Genomic DNA, 27,496 nt, shown 5'->3' on the forward strand with positions numbered 1-27,496 from the left:
CTACTGTGTGATTTCCCAAAGCAGCTGGATTAAAAATACCACTGAGGATTTACTATAAGACAATAAATTATATAATTTTGTATTTATTTGTGGATTATTGTGCCATTTGCTTTCACTTATAATACCTTAATTTAAAATCATATTGTAAAATGATTTTAATATAGACTACATGAGTTAAGAAATGGTATTTTATATTTTAATATAGACTACATGAGTTAAGAAATGGTGAGCAGGGAGAATGTGGTAGCAACACTACTAGATTTTTATATGATAATTAGTCCAGTGAATGCCAGTGACATATTTGTGTAACTTAACTCTGTGTTTGAAAGCAGCCAGATATTCTTAAAAAATAGAATTATGATTTCTTCCTTTACTAGTAAAACTTGTAAAACAAAATAGTGGTGGAAGAATGATTAATAATGCTGTAAGCTTTGAAGTCACTTTCTCTTTAATGCCACTCAAATGTTTCCTTAAACTTTTGTGTTTCTTTAGAAAAAGCAAGCCTCATAAGCTATCTATCTGGTCATTTTCTTTGATGATCACATTTTGCCCTGGAAATTATCTGAGATATGACATATTTCTTCTTCATATTTTGCTACTTCCTTTTTTCATGTTTAATGCAGAGTTTTATCCGGACATAGCAATGTAAACATCTCACTAAAAGCCCTATTACACAAAAAGATTCTGGCTATCTTCTCTTATCCTTACTTAGAAAAGCAATGTTCCCCAACTCAATTTATAAATTCATTACAATCTCAATCAAAGTCCCAGCAAGTCATTTTGTGGATATCTACAAAACAAGTTTATACAAGAGTACAAAGACCCAGAAAAGCCAACACAACACAATACTAAAAGAGAACAATAAAATGAGAAGATGGAGACTACCTGACTTTAAGACTAACTCTAAAGCTATGGGAATCAAGACAGTGTGATATTGGCAAAAGAATCGACAAAGAAATCAATGGAAGAAAATGGAGAGTGTAGAAATAGATCTCCAGGAATATAGACAACTGAAATTTGACATGAGAGCAAAGACAATACAATAGAGCAAGAATAGTCTCTTCAGCTGAAACTGGTTTGGCTCAGTGGATAGAGCGTTGGCCTGGGGACTGACAGGTCCCAGGTTCGATTCTGGTCAAGGGCATGTACCTTGGTTGTGGGCACATCCCCTGTGGGGGGTGTGCAAGAGGCACCTGATCTATGTTTCTCTCTCTCATCGATGTTTCTAACTTTCTGTCCCTCTCCCTTCTTCTCTGTAAAAAATCAATAAAATATAAAATAAAATAAAAGAATAGTCTCTTCAAAAAAAAAAAAATGGTGCTGGAACAATTAGACATCCACATGCAAAATAAATAAATAAATAAAAGTTACTAGACATTACACCCTTCATAAAAATTAACTTCAAATGGATCACAGACCCTAAAGTAAAACAAAAATTATAAAATGTCTAGAATACAACATAGGAGGGAACCTAGATGATCTTGGGTATCATCATACCTTTTTAGATATAATACCAAAGACATAATCCATGAAAGAAATAATTGATAAGCTCAACTTCATTGAAATTAAAAAACTTCTGCTCTGTGAAAGATAATGTAAATAAAATGAGATAAAAAACCACAAACAGGGAGAAAATACTTTCAATAGACACACTGATAAAGAAGCTATCCAAAATATGCAAAGGACTCTTGATATTCAACTATAATCTGATTTTAAAATGGGCCAAAGATCTTAACAAACACCTCACCAAAGACACACAGAGCCTACCAAATGATGCTCCATATCATAAGTCACCAGAGAAGTGCAACTTAAAGCAAAAATGAGATACCACTACACACCTCTTAGTATAGCCAACACTGACAGCACCAAATGCTGGCTGCCCTGTGGAGCTCTCATGCACTGCTGCTGGGAATGCAAGATGGTAGTCATGTTAGAAGATAGTTTTGCAGTTTATTATAAAACTAAACATACTCTTTTCATATGGTCCAGGAAACATGCCAAAATTTCACTGGAAATGACAAAATTCAGTATTAACTGCCTCAGAATTTAGGTATTTTCAACACTGTTAATAGGCATATTGAGAAAATAATTCTTCAAGAGTTCTCAATTGAAGGCACTTGGCAATGTCTGGAGACATTTTTGTTTGTCACAACCTGGGGAGGGAGTGCTACTGGCCTCTGGTGGGTAGAGGCCAAAGATACTGCCAAACACCCTGCCATGGACACACAGCAAAGAATTGTCCAGCCTCAAATGCCAATACTGAAGTTGAAAAACCCTACTTTAATATAAAACAGGTTAAAGGGGGTGGGGGTGATTCAAATAGAAGAGGCTGCTTCTTCTATTTGAATCACCCCCTCACCTCCTTTAACCCACTTTATATTCATAGTTCAGGCATTTCTGTGCTGAGCTACCCACTTCTATTTGAATCTTTCCCTGAGATAGATACAGGCCCCATCTCCTCTCTCCTCACCCAGAGTTACACAGTGGCCTTCTTCGTTATTGCTTTTCTGAAACCCATTCTCCATATAGTAACCACAGTAAAATTTTTAACATAAATTAGATCATATGATTTCCTTTCTTAAAACTCTTCAATACATTTTCCTGATACACAATAGGAAAATGAATATCCTTAATGTGCTTAGCAAAAGCCTATATGAATGGTTAGGCTTATATGCATGTACAATATGATTTTAAATAAAGGTATTAGAATAGTAAATACAATAGAAATAGTAGAATTATACTTGAATTTTACATGTAGAAATTATGATACATATAATAAAAATCTATACATCGATTTAGAGTAATTCATATGTGTCTCTCAGGGGAAAATGTTTTCTTTCAATAAAATCATGAGGTGCAATGTTATTATATCAATGTCACCAAAGTGTGGTTCTTCATATAACATCTGTTATGAGGGGTCACCTGAGTAAGCAAATCCAATGAAAGCTTTCCATTCAATAACCAATGATTTCCCTGTAAGATAAATAGGACTCTGAACCTATGAAGGACCAGGTTAATTTTCTGACATTGTTTAGTTATTTCTTTTTCCCAGAGAAGACACACAGTACAGAGGAAAAAGGATTAAAATTCCAAAAGGAGCTGAGCTCTGTTTCCAGCTCCATCACTCTATCCATCCAAACTCTTGGGAAGGGTGCTCAACACCATTAGGTCCCAATACTTTCATTTGTGAAGTAAAATGTTTGTCTTCATATGTTTTAATACTTAAAACAACACCCTATCCTAAACATGTCTCTTGAGTAGAATTGCTATCACTTCCTCTCTTTAACTCCTCTGTTATCTCACTGCTAGCAGCAGGACAGACCATTAAACCTGTATTGTCCTATAGGGTAACCACCAGCCACATTCGGCTACTGAAAATTTGAAATGAGGCCAGTTGAAGTGGTTTGCACTTAAGATACATATAGATTTTAAAGATGGAACAAAGAAGAAAATGTAAAATATCTCAATGATTTTTATATTCATTACTTGTTAAAATTTTAAATTTGTTAGACACACTGAATTAAGTAAAATAGAATAGTAAAATTGATTTTGCCTGTTTATTTTATTCTTTTAAATTAGGCTCCTAGATTGAATGCATTCCCTATTAAAATACCAATGGCATATTTCACAGACCTAGAACAGAATCTCCAAAAATTCATATGGAATAAAAAAGACCATAAATAGCTGCAGCACTCCTGAGAAAGAACAAAGTTGGAGGGATCTCAATACCAGATATCAAGCTATATTACAAAGCCACTGTCCTCAAAACTCCCTGGTACTGGCACAAAAACAGACATATAGACAAATGGAATAGAATAGATCACCCGGAAATTAACCCAAACCACAATGCTCAATTAATATTTGACAAAGAAGGCATGAACATACAGTGGAGTCAAAACAGTCTCTTCAATAAATGGTATTGGGAAAATTGGACAGATACATGCCAAAAAAAAAAAAATGAAAATAGACCACCAACTTATACCATACACAAAAATAAACTCAAAATGGATAAAGGACTTAAACCTAAGAGGGGAAACCATAAAAATCTGAGAGCAATCCACAGCAAAATCTCAGACATATGCTGAAACAGTAACTTCACTGATACTGCTCATAGGGCAATGGAAACTAAGGAGGAAATAAACAAATGGGACTACATCAAAATAAAAAGCTTCTTCCCAGCAAAAGAAACCATCAACAGCACAACAAAATAGCCCACTGCCTGGGAAAACATATTTGCCAATGTTATCTCTGATAAAGGTTTAATCTTCAACATTTATGAGAAACTCAAGCAACTTAACAAAAGGAAGATAAACAGCCCAATCAAAAAATGGGCAATAGACCTAAATAGAATATTTTTGAAAGAGGGCACACAGAAGTCCGAGGGACATATGAAAACAAGCTAATCACCGAGAATGCAAATCAAAACAACAATGAGGTACCATCTCACACCAGTCAGAATGGCTATCATCAACAAATCAACAAACAACAAGTGCTGGAGAGGATGTGAAGAAAAAGGAACCCTCCTTCACTGCTGGTGGGAATGCAGTCTGGTGCAGCCACTGTGAAGAACAGTTTGGTGTTTCTTCAAAAAATTAAAAACAGAACTTCCATTTGACCCAGTAATCCCCATTACTTCTAGGAATATATCCTAAGAAACTAGAAACACCAGTTAGAAAGAATATATGCACCCCTATGTTCATAGCAGCACAATTTAATATAGCTAAGATTTGGAAACAGTCTAAGTGCACATCAGCAGATGAGTGGTTTAGAAAACTATGGTACATTTACACAATGGAATACTATACTGCTGTAAAAAGGAAGGAAGGGACTACCATTCGCGGCAACATGGATGGACCTGGAAAGCATTATGCTGTGATATTAGTCAGTCAGAAAAAGATAAATATCACATTATCTCACTCATTTGTGGAATATCATGAACAACATAAAATGACTAACAAAAACAGATCCAGAGATGAGAAGCATTGATCAGACCATCAAACCTCAGAGGGAAGGTAGGGGAGAGTGGGGAGAAGGGGGAGAGATCAACAAAGGACTGGTATGCATAAAAGCCTAACCAATGGACACAGACACTAGGGGGTGAGGGCATGAACTAGGGGATGGGAGGAGAAATAAGGGGATAAGGACACATATGTAACACCTTAATTAATAAAGAAAAAAAATATTTATAAAATTGTTTAAATTCCTGATGTGGCTTACATTTGTGACCTGCATTATATTTTTATTGAATAGCCTAAGTGAGATAGTTTTTTTTTGTTTGCAATTGTTTGCCTTGGGAAATGTTGTAACTAATAGGAAAAATTCTTACTAACATGTCTTCAAACTTGAATACCCAAGTTCCTGTGAATCTATGCTTATATAATCAAATGGGATTATTATTATAGGTCACCATTAAATACTATAAAATTCCAACGCTATATTCAACCTGCTGATTGAACCTATTCATCTTATATTTTTCAAATAATCATTTCAAGGACCAAAATTCAAAAGTAGTTTCCATACATTATTATCTTGATGAGCTATTGAGAAACATCAAATTACAGTTTGGCCAGGGAGTAAAACACACACACACACACACACACACACGGCATGCCACTAAACACTTTGGGACAAGATATTTATCCTTCTGAGCCTCAATTTCTTTACATAGAAAATAATGGAGGAGTTTAGGAGGAATTAAAATCAGCCACCATATGTCTGATATTTCTACGTATGAAATGAATAGTTAGAATGGGATATATACTAGTAACTGTAAAGTGTGAGAATGTCTCCATAGTTTGACCTAATGACTTCAGACTCTTTTGGTAGCTTAAGACCTTATATTCATTCATTCATTGGACAGTATATAGCTAAAAATTTACCTCATTTATAAAATAAAACAAATAAATTTTCAAAAATAAAAAGATGAATTGAAATAAAATTCATCTTTGGAAAAGTCATGACATTTCTACTTTTTTTGCATTATAATGTGGCTGCATAATAAGGATTTTTGTGCTATCATAAATTTTAACATATTCATCCCTTGAGATAGCTTGAAATCATCCTTCAAGTTAAAATGAAGGATGAAAGGTACATTTGATAAGTTCTCAAGTGTCATTTCAGTTGACACAACACCACCATCTACCATAATTATGAATTCACAAGTCCTTAGATATCTTTAGTGATCTTTTAATTAGGAAATTTGCTTTATTTCATGTTACATTCAAAATGTGGTAGGTTTAATTTGTAGAATATTCTGAAAGTTAAATTTCATTTATCAAGTTACTATAATTATCAATCTACTAGAATTTTCATGCACTGGAGTTGGACCATTCCTCAGCCCAACATGCCCCCTATCACAGTCTGGGAGCACTCAGGGACAGGAGGCAACCCAGCAATCAAGGGAAGGTGATGCCCATCACACCTTCGATACTGCCACTGCCAGCAGCATAAGCCTCAGCTGGTCCTGGTTACCTGAACCTTGGGCTGGTTCTGGGTGACTGAGTAGCCAACATCCAAGGCTTACCTGCACCTCAGCCCTGAGAAGCTGGACAGCGACCATCCAAGGCTTTCCTGCACCTTGGCTGGCCCTGCTTGCCAGAGCCTCAGTCAGTGTGGGGTGCAGGAGGACCCAAGACCCCTGGTGAGGCTGAGGGGACTCAGGTGGCAGGCACATGGAGCAGCTGGGCCCTGCCCCTGCTGTGGGTGTCACCATCTTGTGAGGGTATGACAGTCAATTTGCATATTATCTCTTTATCATATAGGATTGAAAAACCATTCCAAATGGAAACTACCAAGGTATTTATAACAACTATTGTATAATATATTCTCATTAAGGAAACATTTATTTAATGCCTCCTATACATCAGTGTATATACAGAAAAATTATTTACTCCCAAATGGAGCATAAAGTTTATATTTTCAAAGAGATTCCCTGTAGCCCTAGCCAGTTTGGCTCATTGGATAGAGTGCTGGCCTGCTATAAACTGCGCTAAACTGTTTTATGTATAAATTTTATTCCATTTGTATTTCAGAATAATATTCACGATTTCAGCCCCTTGGGTTTGCTATTTTCTATTATAGAAAGCCTGGTCTTAAAACTGAAGGACAAGTAAGATTATGGGGATGAAAATGCATGCAGGATTTTAATTGTCTCGCTTACAGCCACAGGCATCCCAAGCTAAACCAGAAAAGAATTCTTTGAAGATGTGAGAAGTCTGTCTTTCTTCTCTTCTCTTACCTCATCCAGCACTCATCTAACTATCAGTAGGACACAATATTTTGGGGGGAAGACAAAGCAGAGACTGGGAAATGCCCACTCATCCACTGTTTCTAAATAGCTATATTTTAGGGCTGAGGACCTTGAATCCTAATCTTTTTGGCTTCCCACTCTCTACTTAATGCTTGACCTTCAATGTTGTCACAATTCTGGCTCCATTCCCAAAAGCACAAAAGACTGCGAGGCCTGTAGGCCCTAGCATCCTTGAGTAAAATTGAACTCATAAACATGCATCACAGTTTTCTTCAAAGAAAATTAAAGCACATTTCTAGAATTATGTGGTTTATACTTGTAATGTTCCATTATGTCTACACTAAAAAGCTTTATAAGGTCACCAATGGAGATACTCTAAAGGTAGAAAACTTAAATTTATATGTGCAAAATGATATTAAACTTTCACATACATAGATGTTTATTATTGCAGTGATGAATACTATAAAACCAACAAAAATACTGAATCCAGGTTATGCTAGTTTACTTGGAGGGTTTTACCCAGGTATTGTTAATGAGAACAGTAGGATTGAGAAAAGTAGGAATGATATGATACATTATTTGATAAGAAACATTCATCCTTATATTCACGGATACTATGCGAACTGGTAGGTACGATTATTCATATATGTGTGTGAATATAGAAAAACATAAAATAATATGCACTAGCTTGTTAACCTAGGACATTGTTCACTGGGGAGAAGATGAAAAGAAAAAGGAGAGAGGAGTATCAAAAAATGTCGTACTTCAAAAGTCACAAACATATTTCCTACCATTGGAAAGTAAACATGAAGGACCTTGCTAAGAAGAGATGGGAGTGTGGTGATGGCAGGATGAGGAAGATTCCATTTATATACATACTAGGAGCCTAGCATGCGATTCGAAATCACATGGCATTGCCCATCCTCCAGTCGCAGGTTCGGCCCTGGCTTACTCTCTCTCCCTGGAAGCAGCTGTAGCTGCTGCTGATCAGGCCCTCCCCCAGCGCAGGCGCATGGAGGCCCCTGCTGCCCTGCCTCTAATGCTGAGTGTTCAACCTCCTCCTGTCCCACCCATATACCCGTCCTGGCATCCTGGTTAATTATCATATTTTATATATGATTATATATATATATATATATATATATATATATATATATATATATATATATATATGTGTGTGTGTGTGTGTGTGTGTGTGTGTGTGTGTGTGTGTGTGTGTGTGTGTAAAGTTACTATAATAGTATGTACATGGCATATTTATAGAATTTTTAAAAATGTGATGAAAAATAGTGTCTTTGGTCTTTCTGTAAAATATCTCAGCAGTGTCTTCATTGAATTACCAGTGGTTTCATACTAGTGTGGCTCTTTAGAGCCATTAGTCCATCCTCCTTTTATTGTATTTCTCTGCCAAATCCAGTTACTCAACATAAACTTTCCATTATGCTCCCTTAAGTTTTCTTACATAAACCACAGAGGAAAAGAAGATACTGATTTTCTAATTCAGCAGTTATTTGCATTTCTGAGCAAATGCTACACAATGAACTTCAGAAAAATATAAAACAACTAGAGGTCTGGTGCACATAACTTGTGCATGAGGGGCGGTTCCCTCAGCCCAACCTTCACCCTCTGCAGGAATTGGCCCTAAATCAGCAATCAGACATACCTCTCTCAATCTGGGACCACTGGCTCCTAACCACTCGCCTGCCTGCCTGCCTAATCGTCTCTAATCTCTCTGCCTGCATGCCTGATCACCCCTAACTGCTTGCCTGCCTGCCTGCCTCACTGACCCTAACCGCCTCTGCCTCTGGCTTTGTCTGGAAGGACTTCCAGAAAGATGTCCAGAAGGTCATTTGGCTGTCCAATCTAATTAGCATATTATGCTTTTATTATTATAGATCAGTGTTTCCCAAAGTGTGGTACGCGTACCCCTAGGGGTACGGGAAGAGTTTGGTGGGGGTACGCATTGCACCGGAGTTTGGTGGGGATATGCACTTCACTGTGCTTAGCTGTGCCTAATTCTAAGTTCTCATGAGTATGAGGGGTACTCAGTGATAGGAAAATTATAGAAGGGATACACATATGTCAAAAGTTTGGAAAACACTGTTATAGATGAATCTCAACCTAGGAAATCTTAGCTTGGCTCTTTAAAGAAAATTTGCCACTTTGCCCCATGCCTACCAGATAACTATAGCTAATACCTGATTTGTGTATACTTAAGAGCTTTATGTTATCACACTTTTTAGGTGCAATATGAACTGGGCACAAAATAAACAACCTACCCCCTGTAGCCGAGAAATACTAATTTCTAGTCTGATCTTCTTATATTGGGTGTCTGAATGGAAAGCACCCTTCCATTGCCTAATATACTCTATCAACCTAAGAAAGAGATTATTATTTTTTTGTGTTTGGGTTAGTAGTTCAATATACATCAGTTGTTTGATAAGAGGAACGTTTCCAAGTTCTGCAAGGTTTATTCAATACACGAGGTACATTATTTATTCAAACCACATAGTTTAGAGAGATGGGCCATTATTATTTCTGATGACTCTTAATGTTTTCATGATTTTACTCAGAAGAGATGGACATTGTTTTAGCAAGTGCTCTGAAATAAAAAATTAAGATTCCTTTCTTTATATATTGATTAAAAAATTTTAAGTCGATGTCTTCTACAATAAATCTAAGTCTAAGCTGGCAGATAAATATCTCTCATTCAAACTCTAACCAATTTTCTTTTACAATCCTCACCTGAGGATATGCTTTCATTAGTATTTTTTTTTTGAGAGAGAGAAAGGAAGGGAGGGAAGGAGGGAGAAATGGTTGGCAGTGGGGAGAAAGGAGCATTAATGTGAAAAACGACTGGTTGCCTCCTGGGCAAGCCCTGACTGAGTCCACAACCCTGACTGGAAATCAAACTCATCACCTTTTTATGTACAGGATGGTATTCCAGCCAACTGAGCCACCCAGCCAAGGCACTCTGTGGCTGTTCTGGAATGTTAGATTAAGAAAGATTTCAAAGATATTTGTCAGGCTAAAGAGGAGTGCTTAAATAGAATAGGCACGTCTGCCTTGGGAAGGAAAGGACAGGTGGGACCACATTTGTATCAATAAAACCTAGCCTATAGGTTAGCTCATAGGTTAGGTTGTATATCTGGGGAAAGGTTTTCAAACTTGTGTTTTGTTTCTGCCTTGATACATCTAATTGACAGTAAAGCAAATAATAACGTGAGTTTGTTGTGTGGTTGCAGGTGGTGATGCTAGTTGGATGTTGTCTGGTAATTCTACTAACTAACATTTACTTAATGTTTTCTACATTCCAGATATTTCATACCAAGCAGTTCATTTAATGCTCAAAACAATCCTTTTACATAATGGCCATAGTTGCAAGTCCCCCCCTCTTTCTTCCAGTGAAGAAATGTCAGAGTGCAAGTGAGTATTGCAGAGATAATCTTGAATGCACTGAAATTTATAAAAAAGTAAATTTTCCTGAAGTTTTACTATTTTAATTAGTGTCATGGCATGTCCCATAACTAATTATGACAGGTGAGCATGTGGACTCCAAAGTTTTGCACTCCAGGATTTTTCTTTGCCATTCTGGTTTTGTTTTGATAGAATGGAGATGTTTGTATTTCGATAAACATGAAAGATGATAATTGGTAAAAGTGTGATTACCAACCCCCCAACTGTGCTAGCAAATCAGTTAAAAATCCAGATCCTACAGCTGAGTGGGGCTGCATGGAGTTTTATAAAATTACCTGTCAATTCTTTTAATTTTGAAGATGTAAAAACTAAGACCAATGGTTTTCATTTATATTTGACTAGAGGCCGGGTGCATGAAAAGTCATGTAACGGAACAGGGGGTCCCTCAGCCCGGCCTGCCCCCCTTACAGTCCGGGAGCCCTCAGGGGCAGGAGGCAACTCAGCAATCAGGGGACGGCAACGCTTTATCACATCTCTGCTGATGCCACTGCTTGCAGTGCAAGCCTTGGCTGGCTCTGGTTACCTGAGCATCAGGCAGCTCTGGGCAGCTGAGCTGCTTCCATAAGAGGCTTGCCTGTGCTTCAGGCAGGCCCTAGGCAGCTGGGGGGCTGAGCAGAAGGGGCACCACCATCTTGTGGCTGTGGGCACCGCCATCTTTGAGGGTGGAGCAGTCAATTAGCATATCCCCTCCTTGTTGGCTGTGGGTGCCGCCATCTTTGTAATGGTATGTGGGTCAATTAGCATATTCCCTCTTTATTAGATAAGATTATTCTTTAACTTTTTCTCCCATACACATTTCTAAGAATTGTAGCAAACTGGTTGAAAATAATGAGGGTAGTTATATTAAATTTAAATAAACACATATTAAGGTCTACTTAAATTGCATTAATAATTTTGATACAAGTTGTAGTGGGCTTTTAGCAGTAAAATTAAGTCTACTCTAAAGAAGGTCTCCTGAAGGATAAGCATGGTAGATAGATGGCAGATACTCCATGAATGTTCATTTTAATTTTAAAAAGAAGGAAAAAATGAAGAAAGGGAGATAGAGAGAGCTAGAAGAAGAGAGAGAAGAGGGCTGGAAGAAGTTTTCCCATTGAAAACAAAATAAAATCTCATTTACATTAGACTAGGGGTGTCGAACTCAATCAGAGAAGGGGCCAAAATCTAAAATCCAGCCTAAATCGCGGGCCGAATGATTTACTGAACAGTCATAAACTGTCATTGTGATGGAAACGCAGCGGAGTGCAGTGATGACAGCGCGGTGCGGGCCACATTGCAAGGCCTGGCGGGACGGATTTGGCCCGCGGGCCTTGTGTTTGACACATGTGCATTAGACAATCATTTTCTAAACATTAGCATCTTTGAATTAACAATTCACTATCTTGTGGTCTTAAGTTAAGTACTGCCTTAAGAGGAAAGTCTCCCTCTCTGCATAAAAAGGGAATAATTTAAATTAACATGCAAAATATGCATTACAGTAATTGGCACAGAAAATGGGTGTAGTATGAAAATTTGTAGCAATGTCTTTGAAAAATAACCAGATCTAACTTCCAAGCTTATAACTAGAAGGAAACATTTGTCAAATAAAAGTCCGTATTTTATTTTTTTCCAACTCTGAGTCTACTTTGAAAGTATTCTTTAACATATAGTGTCAATATGTGCTGCATATGTGTATCAAAGTTTTTTTTGCTAATTGCTGTCTCAAAACTGAAACCTCAAAGAGAAAGCATTAAAAAAAAAAAAAGCACCCAAAAATACAAAATTTCATCCCAAAATTCACAGTGTCCTGTACTGTTGCTGTGAAGGATAAAGTGCCTCTGTGGTGAATTAACCAAAAAAACTTGTTGTTCAGTTGGCTTCCCCTGAAGCACTCCCAGCCTCCACTCTAACCAACCCAATATGTCTCCATCTATATCCAAAGACAAATTATTAAGCTCAAAAGAGAGGATCAAAGGCAAGGATAACTTGATATTATGAACCAAAGGAAATGAAAGCTTTATACATCTTTAGCTAATGGATTAGCCAGAGGTGCAGATGTTGTTAACAGGAACCAGATTCATTACCTAGTTAGTTTTCAGACATGCCCCCAAACTGGCAATTATCATGATTACATGATAAAAAGAACTTGTTCAAATATTAAATTAAAAAAATAAAAAGCCCTTCCCTCAGTCAAGTTTACCAGTGCTATAATAATATCCTCTGGCTTATTTTTTTCATAAAAAAGTTAATAGAATTCATAAAATATTAATAAAAGGTATATTTTAATAGTTTTCAAATTCAAACTAGAAGAAATATTTGATGTTTTCCAATGCAACCTATTTCTTTTTCAAGATGAGAAAATGAGGCTCTAGAATCATTAATTGTTCAGGTTTTAAGTAACAGAGTTAAAAATCCAGATCCTCTGATTCCTGCTAGCTGCCAAATTTATTTGTTATAAAAAATAATTCACATCCATTCAAATGCCCGCAGAAGCTTCGTTCTGCAGAGCTAAAAGGAGGTGGTGAGTTGACAGAATCTCCGTCCATCATATGCCAATGCCTCTGAGGCCCAATGCAATTTCTTTTACAAAGTCATCTCCCCTGCAAGCTTCACCTTGCAGGTGATTTATGTCTAAGAATATCACTTGGTGACCTTTAGAGAGGAGACAGCTTCTCATGCTTCTCCACTTTAAATCAGTTAACATTAAATTAGAAATTTTATGTGTCAGAAGAAGAAGTTAAGTATTCAAGGTACAAAAACTTCCATAATCACAGCCTTAATAGTCCTTCTTAAGGATGTTACAAACCTTGCATTGACAATAACATATAAGGCTAAAGTTTTGGAGGGGTTTTTGTTTGTTTGTTTTTTAATATAATTTATTGATTTTTTTACGAGGAAAAGAGAGAGATAGAGAGCTAGAAACATCAATGAGAGAGAAACATCGCCCAGCTGCTCCTGCACACCCCCTACTGGGGATGTGCCCTCAACCAAGGTACATGCCCTTGACCTTGACCAGAATCGAACCTGGGACCCTTGAGTCCACAGGTCGATGCTCTATCCACTGAACCAAACCGGTTTCAACTGTTTGTTTTTAATATATATTTTAATGATTTCAGAGAGATGAAGGGAGAGGGAGAGATAGAAACATCAATGATGACAGAAAATCATTGATTGGCTGCCTCCTGCATGCCTCCGAAGGGGGAACAAGCCCACAACCTGGGGATGTCCTCTCACCAGGAATCGAACGGTGACCTCCATGTTCATAGTTCAATCCTCAACCATTGAGACATACTAGCTGAGCATAAGGCTAGCGTTTTAAAACTTTGGAAATGAAATGAAGATTTAATTTATTTGAACTACCATTACTAATCTCAGCTGTAAAAGTGGCAAGTCATCACTTTGAAAAATGTGTACTCCTGAGTAATTCTTTTTATAACTGTACACTTTGAAGAATCAAATGGTCATGTCAAATGAGTTTATTATTCCTTCAGTCAATAGACATGAATTAAGTGCACACTGTGTGCCAGACAGTGTGCTATGTGAGAACGTATTTGGACTCAAGGAATCACTGTAAGACCGGATGTGCTATCAAACAGACATTCACTGGATTCTACAGGGGTTCACAGGAGGAAGCCACTCATTTCCATCCTATCCCCCAAGCTGGTCAGAGAATATAGAAGGGAATTGTAGAAGAGCAGAGTAACATGATACATACTTTTATTTTCTCTTAAGCAAATAAACAAACAGAAGCTGTTCCATTAATGGAGAGCACAAGGAATTTAGCAATTGGGAAATTACCAATCTAGGATTCAAAAGCAACAGGGGGCTTTAGTGGAGAGTCCAATCATGTGCTCCCATAGCATTAAGTGACTGATGGAAAAAAAACAAATTGTCTGTTGGTTGGGCTGAAACCATTTCTAAGATAAAGTTAGCGATAACTAGAAGTCCCTTGCTTACGAAGCTATTAGCACACAGGCCTGTTTTCCCTCTTCTCTTTGCATAACTAGGTCTTTGTCCTTGATCAACACCCACTACCACCACAACTGCCATGTATCAGTGTTGTCTCTCTAGGTATCTATTCCTTTCTTTCACACAGCATTGCACTGTCTCCCTCATCATCGCTGAGCTTCACAAGGCTTGTTTTATAGCAAGCACTACACCTGGCATATGTCAGCATGCATACATCTGTTCATGAATTAATACAGGAGGGAAGGGACGGGAAAGGAGGCCAAGAGTCCTATTCTATCAAGTCTGAGGGATCAATCCAACTGTACTTATTTCACCCATTCACATGTTGCTTCCTTAGGTCACTATATGTCAGACAGAGGTACTTCCAAAGGAAAACAATTTTAAATATAGGGTGGGCAGAAGTAGATTTGCAGTTGTAAGTATGTAAAACAGAGATTATTTTTTTTTCTAGAAATGCCCAAATCTATTTTCCAACACCATATCATCAGGTACTTAAGCCCTGTGGCCTTTTTGTCTTCTAAAGCCACAATCCTAGAATGGACATGCAGTTCACAATAGCACCTTTCCCCCGGATCCTTTCGGGTTCCTTTCAGCCACCAAAGATTCATTTCAGATTTGTTTCTAGAGAATCCACAAAAATGAGTGAGAAGTGGGTTGACAGACCAGTGCATGCCCTCCTCAGTTCCTGTCACATGGCCAAGAAGACCATCCCCAGGACATGTGTTTATTTGCCATTTCTATTCTGAGTATCGTAGTAACTTAGCAAGCACTCAGCAGCCACTGCTATGCATCATTTTTGTCTTGTGTCAGAAACGGAATGCATCACATCTATTTTGTCCATGAATCCTCTTCACTGTATGATGTAAAGACAGCCAGAGATAAAGCCCAGGTTTATATTAGATGGCGCTGATGGATCAGAGTGGTGTACTGTGAAACAAATACAGCCAGGACCACCTGCAAATGCCTACAGAGCTAACAGAGGTTCCTTTCATGAACGGCTGCAAAAACTGAGTATTAGATGTATTTAGTAGGTAGATGTATTTTAGCAGGATCTGCAGCAGATCATAGATACATACTCTTTGAACATACCGCCAAACCAGCCAATTATCATTCACAGAAGACCAACACTCCTCTCCTAGAACTTCTCAATGAAAATTATGAATTATTAACAGAATCCTAAAAATCTGTGGATGCTACTAAATTGTCATCTTTATTTTAAAAGAATAGGGTTTTGCTTGGCCGGCATGGCTCAGTGGTTGAGTGTGAACCCATGAATGAAGAGGTCACCAGTTCGATTCCCGGTCAAGGTACATGCCCAGGTTGCAAGCTAGATTCTCAGTAGGGGGAATGTGGGAGGCAATTGATCAATGTTTCTCTCTCACTGAAGTTTCTATCCCTTTCCCTTCCTCTCTTTCTCAAATCAATAAAAACACTTAAAAAAAAACTATAGGGTTCTTTTCTATGAAAACTATATTCCTATTTATTAAAGTAAGTGCCCATGTCTTCTTTTTTGCTCTCTAATTTGATAATTATAAAAACTCAAAAAGCTTTTGACTGTAGTTTGCCCACCTCCTCAGAACATTTCCCCTCCCTTTCTGGCCTTATATTATTTTCATTGCTGTTCTTCCTAGTTTTTTCAATTGTTAGCCTTGGTGCATATACTTTTTTAACCCTTCCAAAATGTAGTCTCTGCATCTATAAAAACAAAATGAAACAAAAAAACTACACATAGTACTGCTGTGAGAATTAGAGTTAATAAGAGAATAATGTCAGTAGAGTACTCAGCACAGAGCATAACATAACAGTTTGTAATAAACATCTACTCCCTTTCATCTTCAATTTTTATTAGTTGAAACTATTTTTAATTGCCACTCTAATAAAAAAAATCAAAGAATGGCTTGAGAGTTAATTATACTCAAAAATAAGAAAACTTATTCTCTTAAGCTCCCAAGATTTCAGAAGACTGCTAATATACTTTACAAGAGAAAATCTGAAAATCTCAGTCATCAAAACAGAAAGTTAGAAAAGTAATAACTGTGTGAAATCCACATAATAAAAGTCCTCAGGGATAGACAGCATTGCACAACTCCTGTTTCACAATCTAGAATATAAGAGGGAAAAAGGTCAGAAACAAAAATGCAATTTCTGTTGAAGTTGCTGCTCAGAGACATGTAAGTTTGAAAAGACAAAAAAAATTGCTTCTAAAAATTATTATTCCTCTGACCAAAACAAATTATGTGGTTCAAATATATCTATTAAAATATGATACAATTTTCAACTCAGGCTATTACCTAACATACATAAGTATTTTGAGGGTGTATTAATCCCCCATATTAAAATGAGTTATAAGTATTGGAAAGTTAATGCCCTATATTTAAATTGACCTAATTGTAAAGGTTTTGGATGGTGATACAAAGAATGTCCGCAGTCTTTGCTTTGAAAAATAAACTGATTGAGCCCTAACCTGAGGACTGAAGGGTCCCAGGTTTGATTTCCTTCAAGGGCATGTACCTTGGTTGTGGGCACATCCCCAGTAAAAAGTGTGCAGGAGGCAGCTGATGGATGTTTCTCTCTCATCTAGGTTTCTAACTCCCTTCCTCTCTGTAAAAAAAAAATAAAAATCAATAAAATATATTTTTTAAAAGAAAAATAATTTCATTGATAGAATTTCAAGCAGTAACCAATAGTCTGATGAATGACTTAAGTATGTTTTTAAAAAACCAAACATGTTTCCTATATTTTGTCTCATAATTTTGGAAGGAAAGGACTTCAGAGAGAGCAAACTCTGTTTTATCGTTAGAATATTCTCAATCATTTTTTAAAAGTCAGAAAGAGAAACATTTCCAACAACATTGCCTTATTCTTATAATTGCATGTGAAACTATGAGACTTTAAAGAGGATGTTTTGAAAACTGAGTATTTTAGATAAGCAATTATGTCACTGCTTGTGATAATGACTAAAACTGCCTTCACCAAAGATTTTTGCCTAAATATTCAAAATGCAGACCAACATAAACCACTGAGAACATTTATGAAATCTTTTTGTAGTTTAAAAATGGAGTAGCTGCCCATTTTCCCTCAGGGTACTCTAAAAATAAATTGCCCATTTCTAAAATAATCTATGGATATTACAATGCATATTTTACAGGCAAATGCAATGTGTCAGGAAATAAAAGTATTAGCTCACTGGAAGAATCATGAGACTTTACACTTCAGAAAGCACAAGTGTTTGTGTGGCTAAGCAAAACTTCTAGAACCTTGGGATGGAGAAGCAATATAAAACCATTGATACCATCTCTTTATTTGATAGATAAAGCACAGGAGAAGTTACTAATGCAAGGTGATGTATCTCATTAATGGAAGAATAAAGTCATAACCCAAGAAAGCCTTTGATTCTTGTGCTACCATGGTTAGCTTGAAATAAAGTTAATAATTGATTAGGCCTACATGATGAAGCTTCCATGCCTATTCATCTGTATCTTTTATTATATCATTTAATAAACTGGTAAATGTTCTTAAATGTTTTCCTCAGTTTTTTAAGCTGCTTTAGCAAGTTAATCAAACTCAAAAAGGTGACTTACGGGAACTTTCCATTTGTAGTCAAGCTAGAGGGAAGTTGTGAGTAACCTGAGGACCTACTCCTTACAATTGGCATCTGAAGTGATGGGAGACTAGAACATCCAGATGATGTCTTAGAAGATTTTTTGGTGTACTCCTAACCCCAAATTTGGTGACCAGAAGTGTCACAAATGAAGTGCTCTGTGTGAGTAGTGAAGGACACATCCAGGTGGAAACCTGAGTGGTATTCATCTATGAATCTAGACTGGGCCCAGCCAGTCTGACTCCTGAATTCATATATAAAACAAATGAGCTCAATTGCTTCCCAAGGAAATGCCCATTCTGGATCAACAGTTCTGTTAAAATTATGACTATGATATTTCTCTCACACTGTGGTCTCTCTGGCCACCATGCCTCTCCCACCAATTTCTGCCTTTGTCCAAGAAAGACATCCTCTGCTGCTCTTCACCACTGGTGCCTTCTCCAGCAGCCACAGAGCTTCTCAGTTAAAAGTGACCTGGCCAGCATTCCCAAAATTCTTGCTTAGGTAATAAGAGGTGCTAGAAGCATTTATCTGTAGCACAGTTGCTTTTTAATCATCTTTCCAGAAATTATGTCATAAGACAAAATAGGCAGTACTAAATAGGAACAACAGACAGAATTGCAGGACTGTCAGAGGAGGCCTTTTTGGATAGGTGGGAAATGTGAATTCCTTCCCAGTGAACAATACACAGAAAAATCCCTATATTAAGTGCTTAGCAATAAATCAAGGAAAAGGGCATGAAAATGCAGGGGAAATGTAAAATGTCAAGATAAGATATACAATCCTTAACACGCTTTACTGGACTCATATTTTCTGTATTTACTTCTCCAAATTCATCTCTCATCACTGCTTGTCTTATTCTTAAATACCGAAATACTTGACCACTTGGCCATTGTCAGTTCCCCAAAAATCTACTGAAGGACCAGGGCCTACACCTTTTAGTCTGCCACACACCCCATCCCTGTCAAAAGCTTCTGATAAAGCTACATCTTCCTCCTATTCTCAGGTTAAATATATTTTCTTTTGAAAAGGTCTTCCTGAACCTTGAAGTAGTTATAAGTGCCCCTATGATGGCCTCCAGTGGTTCCTTGTACAATAGTTTCCTTATTAAAATATCTATTGCATTGTACAGTAAGTGCAATTATCTATAACATCATTTGGAATTTAACACCATCTCATGGAGGTTTGGAATGATTTGATCACCTGAGGCAGAGACTGCTAACTCTTTTTAAATACCCATGTTCCCCTCTGCTCCCAGGATGAAGCTAGGCTACATGTCCAACCTCCGATGCTGTTAGGTATGACCATGTGACTCAGTTCTAACAGAATGTGCACAGAAGTGATAAGAGCTATCACCATCTAAACCTTCTATGCAATACTTCCTTTTATAGCCCCTCTTCTTAATCTTGGAAGGAAATGACCCCATGGTGACCGTGGAAGCCAAAAATTAGAATTGCACAATCACCGGCAGTCTAAGTTTCTAAACAATCATTTAAGGAAGAGTCCCTTCACTTAACCTAGAATCGCTTTAGACTTTCACTTGAGAAAAAAAAATAAGCTTCTTCTTTTTAAATATTTATAGCATTGGTATGCACATTAGAAATTTATAAATATATGATGAATAAAAAAATACACATAAGTGGATGAATGAGTAGTTGAATACTTTAAGAAATAAATTCTATTTTTGTCATACTAATAGTATAAAATGGGTAATATTTATTTAATGCCTATTATTTGCTATTTTTTCTAAGATCCTTTGCATAAATTATTTTATTTAATACTCTTAATGATATCCCAAAGTGTGTTTTATTATTATCTCATTGTAAAGTTTAGTAAATTAAAGTTTAAATTGGCTTATTCAGTGCCCAGTGCATCAGAATTATTAAGTGGTGAATTAAGATTCAACGCCAACAATTAGACTCAAAAACCCAAATTTTGACCACTCCAAAATATATAAATTCCATGCCTAAATAACTTATGCAAACAATAAAAATTGTCCTACTACTAACAGAATAAAATAATATTTTATGTTAATAATACTATCTCTTGATATAATCATATTTAGGAAAGAACTAAGAATGATGATGTAGAATACCATCTTATGTGCCCTTTTAAGTACAAGAAACTTAAATGATACATAGAAATACAGTTTTAGATTTAAAGATAAAATCCAAGTGTTAAGGTTTCTAGTGTTATTTTAATCACATAAACAGTGTTTTGACTTCTTCTGGCTCATATATTTTAAAAGAGAACAGCAGTTGCCTTAAAGAATTTTAGATTTCATTAACTCACCAGTTTCATTAAATATATATTGTACAATTAGAGCTTATTCTTAAATCAGTAATCAATTCATGCACATTTAGAGGTCAGCCCTCAGGTTAAAATTCATTCAAAATCACTTTGTTCTCTAAGTTAAGAAAATCCATTGTGACCTAACAGTGTCATCTTCATCATGTTCACAAAAAGCCTCCTCACACAATTGGATCAATATGTATTGTGGAAAGTCTAGACTAGATTAATTGGGTTGGTGCCTATTTGGATTTTAGTCATTTTATTAGGAGTCTCAGACTGGCGTCTAAAAATCAATGCTTTCCAGCGTCAAATTCTAGTACGAAGGGTATGTCAGAGACATTCACTAATTTGATACTTAGCTATTATTTAAGTAACAACACGTGTCATGATAGAAGTAAAACAGATGGTTCCAAAAAGGCACGATATTTATCATTGATTCGTTTAACAATACCTACACTTATTTAGGATAACTGTAATAAAAATTATTTATCTCTGACTCAGTTGATTCCCTCATGTTATAGTGTCTATAATTAAGGCCACTTATCATAATTATTTCTTTAAAATATATCCACCGGTTTGATTCGGTAGATAGAGCATTGGCCTGTGGACCGGCCCAGTTTCGATTCTGGTCAGGGACATGAATCTTGGTTGCAGGCATGTTCCAGGAAGGGGGGGAGGGTGTGTGCAGGAGGCAGCTGATCAATGTTTCTCTCTCATCAATGCTTCTAATTCTCTATCCCTCTCCCTTCTTCTCTGTAAGAAAACAGTAAAAAATATATTTTTTTTTAAATAGGCAAAAAGATATTGTTACAAATCCTGTTTAAATCTGTTTTTAAAACTGTTTAAATAGCTATTCAAAACCCAAAGGATGCGTAGGTGGGTGGTAGATCCTTTTTTAATAATTTTATTGGTTTTAAAGAGAAACAATGTGAGAAACATGGATGGGCTGTATACCCCCTACTAGGGATTGAGCCCACAACCTAGGAATCAAATAATCAATATTTTGGTGCATGAGATGCTGTTTAACCAACTCAGCCACACTGGCCAGGGTGGAAGATCTTTTTAAAATAGATTTTTAAAAATAGTATAATTTTTAGCTTGTATTTTCAAATATAAATATGATTTTATATTAGAGATTAAAAAATAAAATGTTACTTAAATGCTGGAAAAATACAGTAGTATAAATTATTATGGTGGTGACTTTTGAGTGACAGACATTATGAATGTATTAATGTATGTTCAGTAATTGGCTGAATACGGTACATCATTTTTTTTGTATTTGGATTTTCATAAACAACCAAAATCAACTTTATTTTTAAAATCAGTTATGAATAAAATCTGTATCTATGTAAGTGTAAACGCTGTAGAAAGTGGTCTCTGGGGAATGTTTTGTTCCTAAAGAACTGAAGTGTTTTCTATTTTTAAAATTATAGAATACTAAACATTTTAGCTTGGTTTATCATCATAAATATAAAATAGTTCCATTCGGGGGCACCCTGGCTAAGTTCTGGAAAGTCTAGTTTACAAATCAGGCACTCTCCCCTGAGCAAGGAGAACCTAGAATCACTTTTGGCTTTTGCTCAAAGTGGCCGTGAGACGTTCTGGGTTCTCACACTTGTGCAAGTTATGGAATATTTGACGACCAAGGAACAATTTGAAAGAGAACAAGTAATTAAGTATATGATGCAGTGAGACAGATTCATTAGGTCCTAGTAGGCATAAAAGCTGATGCTCGTAGGAAAACCTAAGTGAAAATTATATTCATCAGCATACAACGTATTAAGTGTTATGGACTGAATTGTGCCCTCCTACCTCAAATCACATGTTGAAGTCAAAATAACCTTAAGTGGCTGTGTTTGGAGATGGGGCTCTAAGGAGATAATTAGGTTAAATGAGACATTAATGGTGAGGCCAAAGCTACTAATATTTCTGTCCTTGTAAGCAGAAGAGCTATCAGAGCTATCTTACTGTCCCATGCTCAGAGAAAAGGCCATGTGAGGACACAGAGGGAAGGAGATTGTGTGTAAGCCAACAAGAAAGGCCTCACCAGAAACCAACTCTGGAAGCACCTTGATCTTGGAGTTCGAGCCTCCACAACTGTGAGAGAATAAATTTCTGTTAATCAGGCCCCCCTCTATGGTATTTTGTTATGGCAACCTTGCAGACTAATACAACAGGAAATAGCTGCCATTATTTCTTTCTAAATAGAATTTAGAACAGCCCGAGTGTCATGAAAATAACTCTGCTTTGCCTACCAGAGAATCCATTCTCTTTGTGCAACACATGCATCCCACTGTGTTGTGGCTCCACCTATCTCTCTAACCCCATTTCTTATCCTTTCACTTCCATCTCAATATGGAACTACCCACAGATGTTAACTTTATAACTCCATGTTTTTCCTCTCTTCTGAATTCTTTTCCAAATTCATGTACCTGGAAAATGCCCACCAACCTTCAACACCCCAGGTAAGGGTCACTCTTGCTTTGTGCAGCCTTTCCCAGCCCCTTTAGACACTCCTGGCTCTAATTACACCTGTGTTTTCAGAGCCTTCAGTATTTACATGGTAGTCTGTCCAATTATAATTTTGCTTACACAGGGTGAGGTAAAATTACATTTACAGTTGTGAGTATGTGAGATACAGAGTTTATTCTTGTATTCTTAGTTATTAATTACTGTATTATTTTCCATATGAACACTGTAAACTTTTTGCCCCACCCTACATGTTTTCCTCAACAGCTGGGTAGTTTTTTTTTATTTTTTGTTTTGTTTTGTTTTTAATATATTTTACTGATGTTTTATAGAGAGGAAGAGGGGGGATAGAGAGTTAGAAACATGGATGAGAGAGAATCATCGACCAGCTGCCTCTTGTACACCCCTTACTGGGGATGTGCCCACAACCAAGGTACATGCCCTTAACCGGAATCGAACCTGGGACCTATCAGTCCACAAGCCAACGCTCTATCCACTGAGCCAAACCAGTTTTGGCAACAGCTGGATAGTTTTTAATAACAAGCTTAATGATAGAATTTCCTCTCTTTATTAAGTTGTTGAGAAACTCAATGAAAGTTCTATTATATTAGAGAAAATTCTATTATATTTCTAGTTCCTCATCTGCCATTCTTTACTACCCTTTGGTCAATACACACATATATACACACAAATACACACACATTAACACCTACATACACTGTCTATAAAATAGGGCTTTTATGACAACTACTTATTTCTCAATGTAAATATTTTTCAAGGTGTTCAATTGTTCTGCATTGAGATGATCAATTCTTTAAAAGTTAATCTATAATTATGACTACAGAATCTATTTAATGTGATTGAAACATTCTTGTTGTAATAAAGAGTTGTAATTTTGATGAATGAAGCTGAGAATAGTCAATACTACTCACAGAGCCCGATTCTGGCCTCCCCCACATGGCTATAGACTTTTACTGACAACTAATCCAAAAACATATTTTGGCACTTACAGATTGACAAGCACCTACCCTCACTTACAGAAACTACTTTAAAGGAAGGAATTAGTCTATGCATATGCAAGTATATGGTTATTTAATTGCTAGGTTTTAATCTGATTCTGTTTGTACGTGTTTAAACATCAATGTGAAAGATTAAAATTTTAAAGTACAATGTTAAAATTCACAGTGTTTGTACTGCTGTGAAAGGTGAAAATATATATACAAATAACAGGTACTGCTTTAGTGGCAAATCTTTACTAAATAATATATAGAAAGAAAAATTAATGAAACAGCACACAAATCACATTAACCACTGGTTCTGTTTGCTTTAAGCAGCTTGGTGATCAATACAGTTCTTAAGGCATTTTACAGAGAGAGCACTGCAAATGTGCCTCCCCTGTCCCACAGCTGCCCCTGGAGCAAAGACTTGACCCTTCCTGTTGGACCCAAAGGCTTAGGACTTGACTGGACTCTGAACACTGAAACCCTTTCAGAAGCAAAGGATCCAGGAAGATCCAGTGCTGAAGCGCCTCACCATAAATGGTCAAGTTCCAAAATCTTTCAATTAGATCCTTCCCCACGAGCGATTGCTGTTCTCTGTAACTTCTTAAAACCCTCTGATTGTTAGCCTTCAGGAGTTCAGGTTTTGAGCAATCACTTCCCATTCTCACCCGGCAATAAAAACAGCTCCTATTTCTCCATTGCAATTCTAGCTGTTTAGTGTTTCACCGTGCTGTGCACCAGAAGGCCAAAAGGGAGAAACTCCTTTTTATGTTCGTTACTTAAGAAACTTTCTGAGGAATGATGGTAGGCCATGTTTGGTTTGTATAATATAAGAATTAGTACTTTCCTGTCAATACAATTCTATTTTGTACATTTCAGTTATTATACGTCTACAAATAGTAGTGGCATACTAATATAAAAAAACAACAACAACTTACCTTAGACATATTACAAAAAGTAATTTTCATCTTAAGGCCAATTTTCTTTTGCATTAATCAGAAGTTTTTGCATTTTCTTATTTATATTTTCAAATGTTTATGAAAGTTAAATACACTGCATGGAATACTATCTGTGACGAGACAGATCTGAGAAATTACATAGAGAAGCAGAGCCAAGGCAATAAGATGATATCCTCTTTGAACAGCTTGGGGCAGAGTTCCTAAAAGTGTGTGTGTGGGGGTTCATTTACATATTCTCTGAAACCTGCAAGTCCTCACACTTTACATAGAAACATTGAACTCAGGCTTGATCCATTGTATCCTACCTTTAATACTAGAAGGTAGATGAAGCTCACCAAAAATAATTTTTGTTAGGTCTGCTTTCAGTTCTCCACTCATTCAGCTCCTTCATTCTCCGTTCTCTCCCCTAATCCTTTGTTTAGGTCCAGGATCAGACCTAATTAATCATTTAATTCATACCCACTCTGGTTAACAATCCAGTTCATCTGAAGAGTCCACAGAATGAAACACTGAATCTTACTCATACTCCTATTTATTTCAATGTGTGCTTCCATATCAAAGTCCCCATACTGGATCTCCCAAGTTTCATGATTTTTTACATTAACCTGATCCCTTTTTCTTAGTTCAGTAAAATGATTCTATGTTCAAGATAACATATTTATATGACTACTACATAATATAAAACATGGTGCAATGAGAAAAGAACACTTGAGTATGAGATAAGAAACAAAAGACTACTGCTTTGCTTCTATCTTTATAGATCTTGGTTACATCACTTGCTATCTCTATTTCTTTATCTGGAATGATAATCCCAGATTCTCTACTGGTTTGCTATGATGAATGCAATAGCAGGTACAAAAAATGCGCTATAACTGTCATGATCCCAATATGGACTATTCTCATTAATCATTTATAAAGTCTTTGGCTGAGGCCATAGGAACTTAGGCTTATTTAAAGGCAAAACTGTCTAACTTTGAGTAATCTGCATTGTACCTAAACTTTGGTCTCTGAATGCATATAATACATTAAGATAATCCTACCTTGTAGAATTAGTTTACTCATTTCATAAAACAATATAAATAATTCTTAGTCTAATGCCTGGCTCTGGTAAATGCTCAAAAACTCATAATATTTTCAAATAATGACTGAGATTTGGAGTAGGTATTGGCATTACTATTTTTATTTAATTCAATTAGATTAATAAAAACTGTGAAATTATAATGCCTGAGAAATTTAAAATACTAAAGCAGAGTACTGATCCAAAGGATACTTATGTAAACTAATCTAAAATGTTTCTTCTCTTATTCATATATCTTATAGATGTAAAGGAAAGAAAAACACATAGGTGATGCAATGCCTCAGTTCATAGCTCCTTTCATCAACTGATAAGCAATGAGCAGAGCTAAACAAAATCCTTGTAGCAACAGGGAGAGAAAGAGATTTTTCTTCTCTCTCATTGTAGCCTAGAGATTTGTGGCTGAGAAAATGACTAGGTAAGTAAGCAAATAAAAGACCACTTAGGAACCACAAAGAAACATAGAAACTCTTCCCAGAGTATATTGTGTATGCTGGTTAGATGTATCAGCATTGTTGACTTTAGCTCCATGCCCATATTTCATATGAATTAAAGTGGAGGGAAGCACCCCAGAGAATTAATACTAAAGGTATCCCAGAAATTACTGGAAGGTGCATTTACAATCTTCCTTCGCTTCCAACTTATCTTGGAGAAAAGGAAAGATGTTTGGCTACAATATGTATATTCTAGCAGATGTCCATTAACATTTTCTCATGAAATTAATTTGCTGGAGAGACTCAGATATAATGTTCCAACTTCGTAGAAATCAAAATTAATATTAGACAAATATAATTTGCCTCTTGGCCTCAATTTGCAAGTTCATCATCTTGAACCAAGGTAAACAATGAGTAAAAGTAAAAGAAAGAAGCCAGTGAACTGAAGGAGACCATTGGTTTCAAGCAAACCCCTTTACTTCTTGAAGTGCTTGGACCCACAGCACTTTTTATTTCCTTACTTACCAAGGGCTTGGTTTCATCTTCATCTTTGAAATAATATAGCTGATCTCCCTTGAGCACAAACCAGCGGGTATGCCAAGTCTTGACAAAGCCTCCTTGCTTCCTCAGCCACCCACACTTGACTGCATTATTCCGCCCTTGGCCTGGTTGGGGGTTCTCAGTGGAGTCGTTGTTCTCTTCCATGATCAAGCTGATGGACTTTCCTATTTAACAAACAAACAAAAGAAATAATAAGGTACTTGATATATTCACTCCAGAAAATCATTCCTATCTCTTAAAAATTAAAAAAAAAAAAAAAAAAACAGGATGAGGAGTAAAAAATGTATAGCAACTCACTTGCCAAGTTTCTAGAAGCAAACCACAGACCTGACAACATTGTGCCTGGGGAAAACTTGGAGAGAGTTCGTTGTGTCTTCCCTAAGTGAGCTAGTCAGCTGGGCAATAAAATCCCTTTTTTATGATACTAAGT

At 36.5% G+C, this 27,496-nt stretch overlaps 1 protein-coding gene across 2 annotated transcripts in view; it reads right to left on the reverse strand.

Moving 5' to 3' along the window:
- The window catches only part of ARHGAP24 (Rho GTPase activating protein 24), a 431,485-nt gene that overhangs the window by 327,654 nt on the left and 76,335 nt on the right, over positions 1 to 27,496 (reverse strand). For both annotated transcript variants that reach the window (XM_036411559.2, XM_036411552.2), the window contains exon 2: positions 27,031 to 27,230. In XM_036411559.2, the coding sequence (XP_036267452.1) occupies positions 27,031 to 27,210 (180 nt within the window). In that variant the 5' untranslated portion in view covers positions 27,211 to 27,230. The remainder of the gene's footprint in view (positions 1 to 27,030; positions 27,231 to 27,496) is intronic.

This window comes from Pipistrellus kuhlii, unplaced genomic scaffold, assembly GCF_014108245.1.
Source record: "Pipistrellus kuhlii isolate mPipKuh1 unplaced genomic scaffold, mPipKuh1.p scaffold_m20_p_1, whole genome shotgun sequence".
Taxonomy (NCBI): domain Eukaryota; kingdom Metazoa; phylum Chordata; class Mammalia; order Chiroptera; family Vespertilionidae; genus Pipistrellus; species Pipistrellus kuhlii.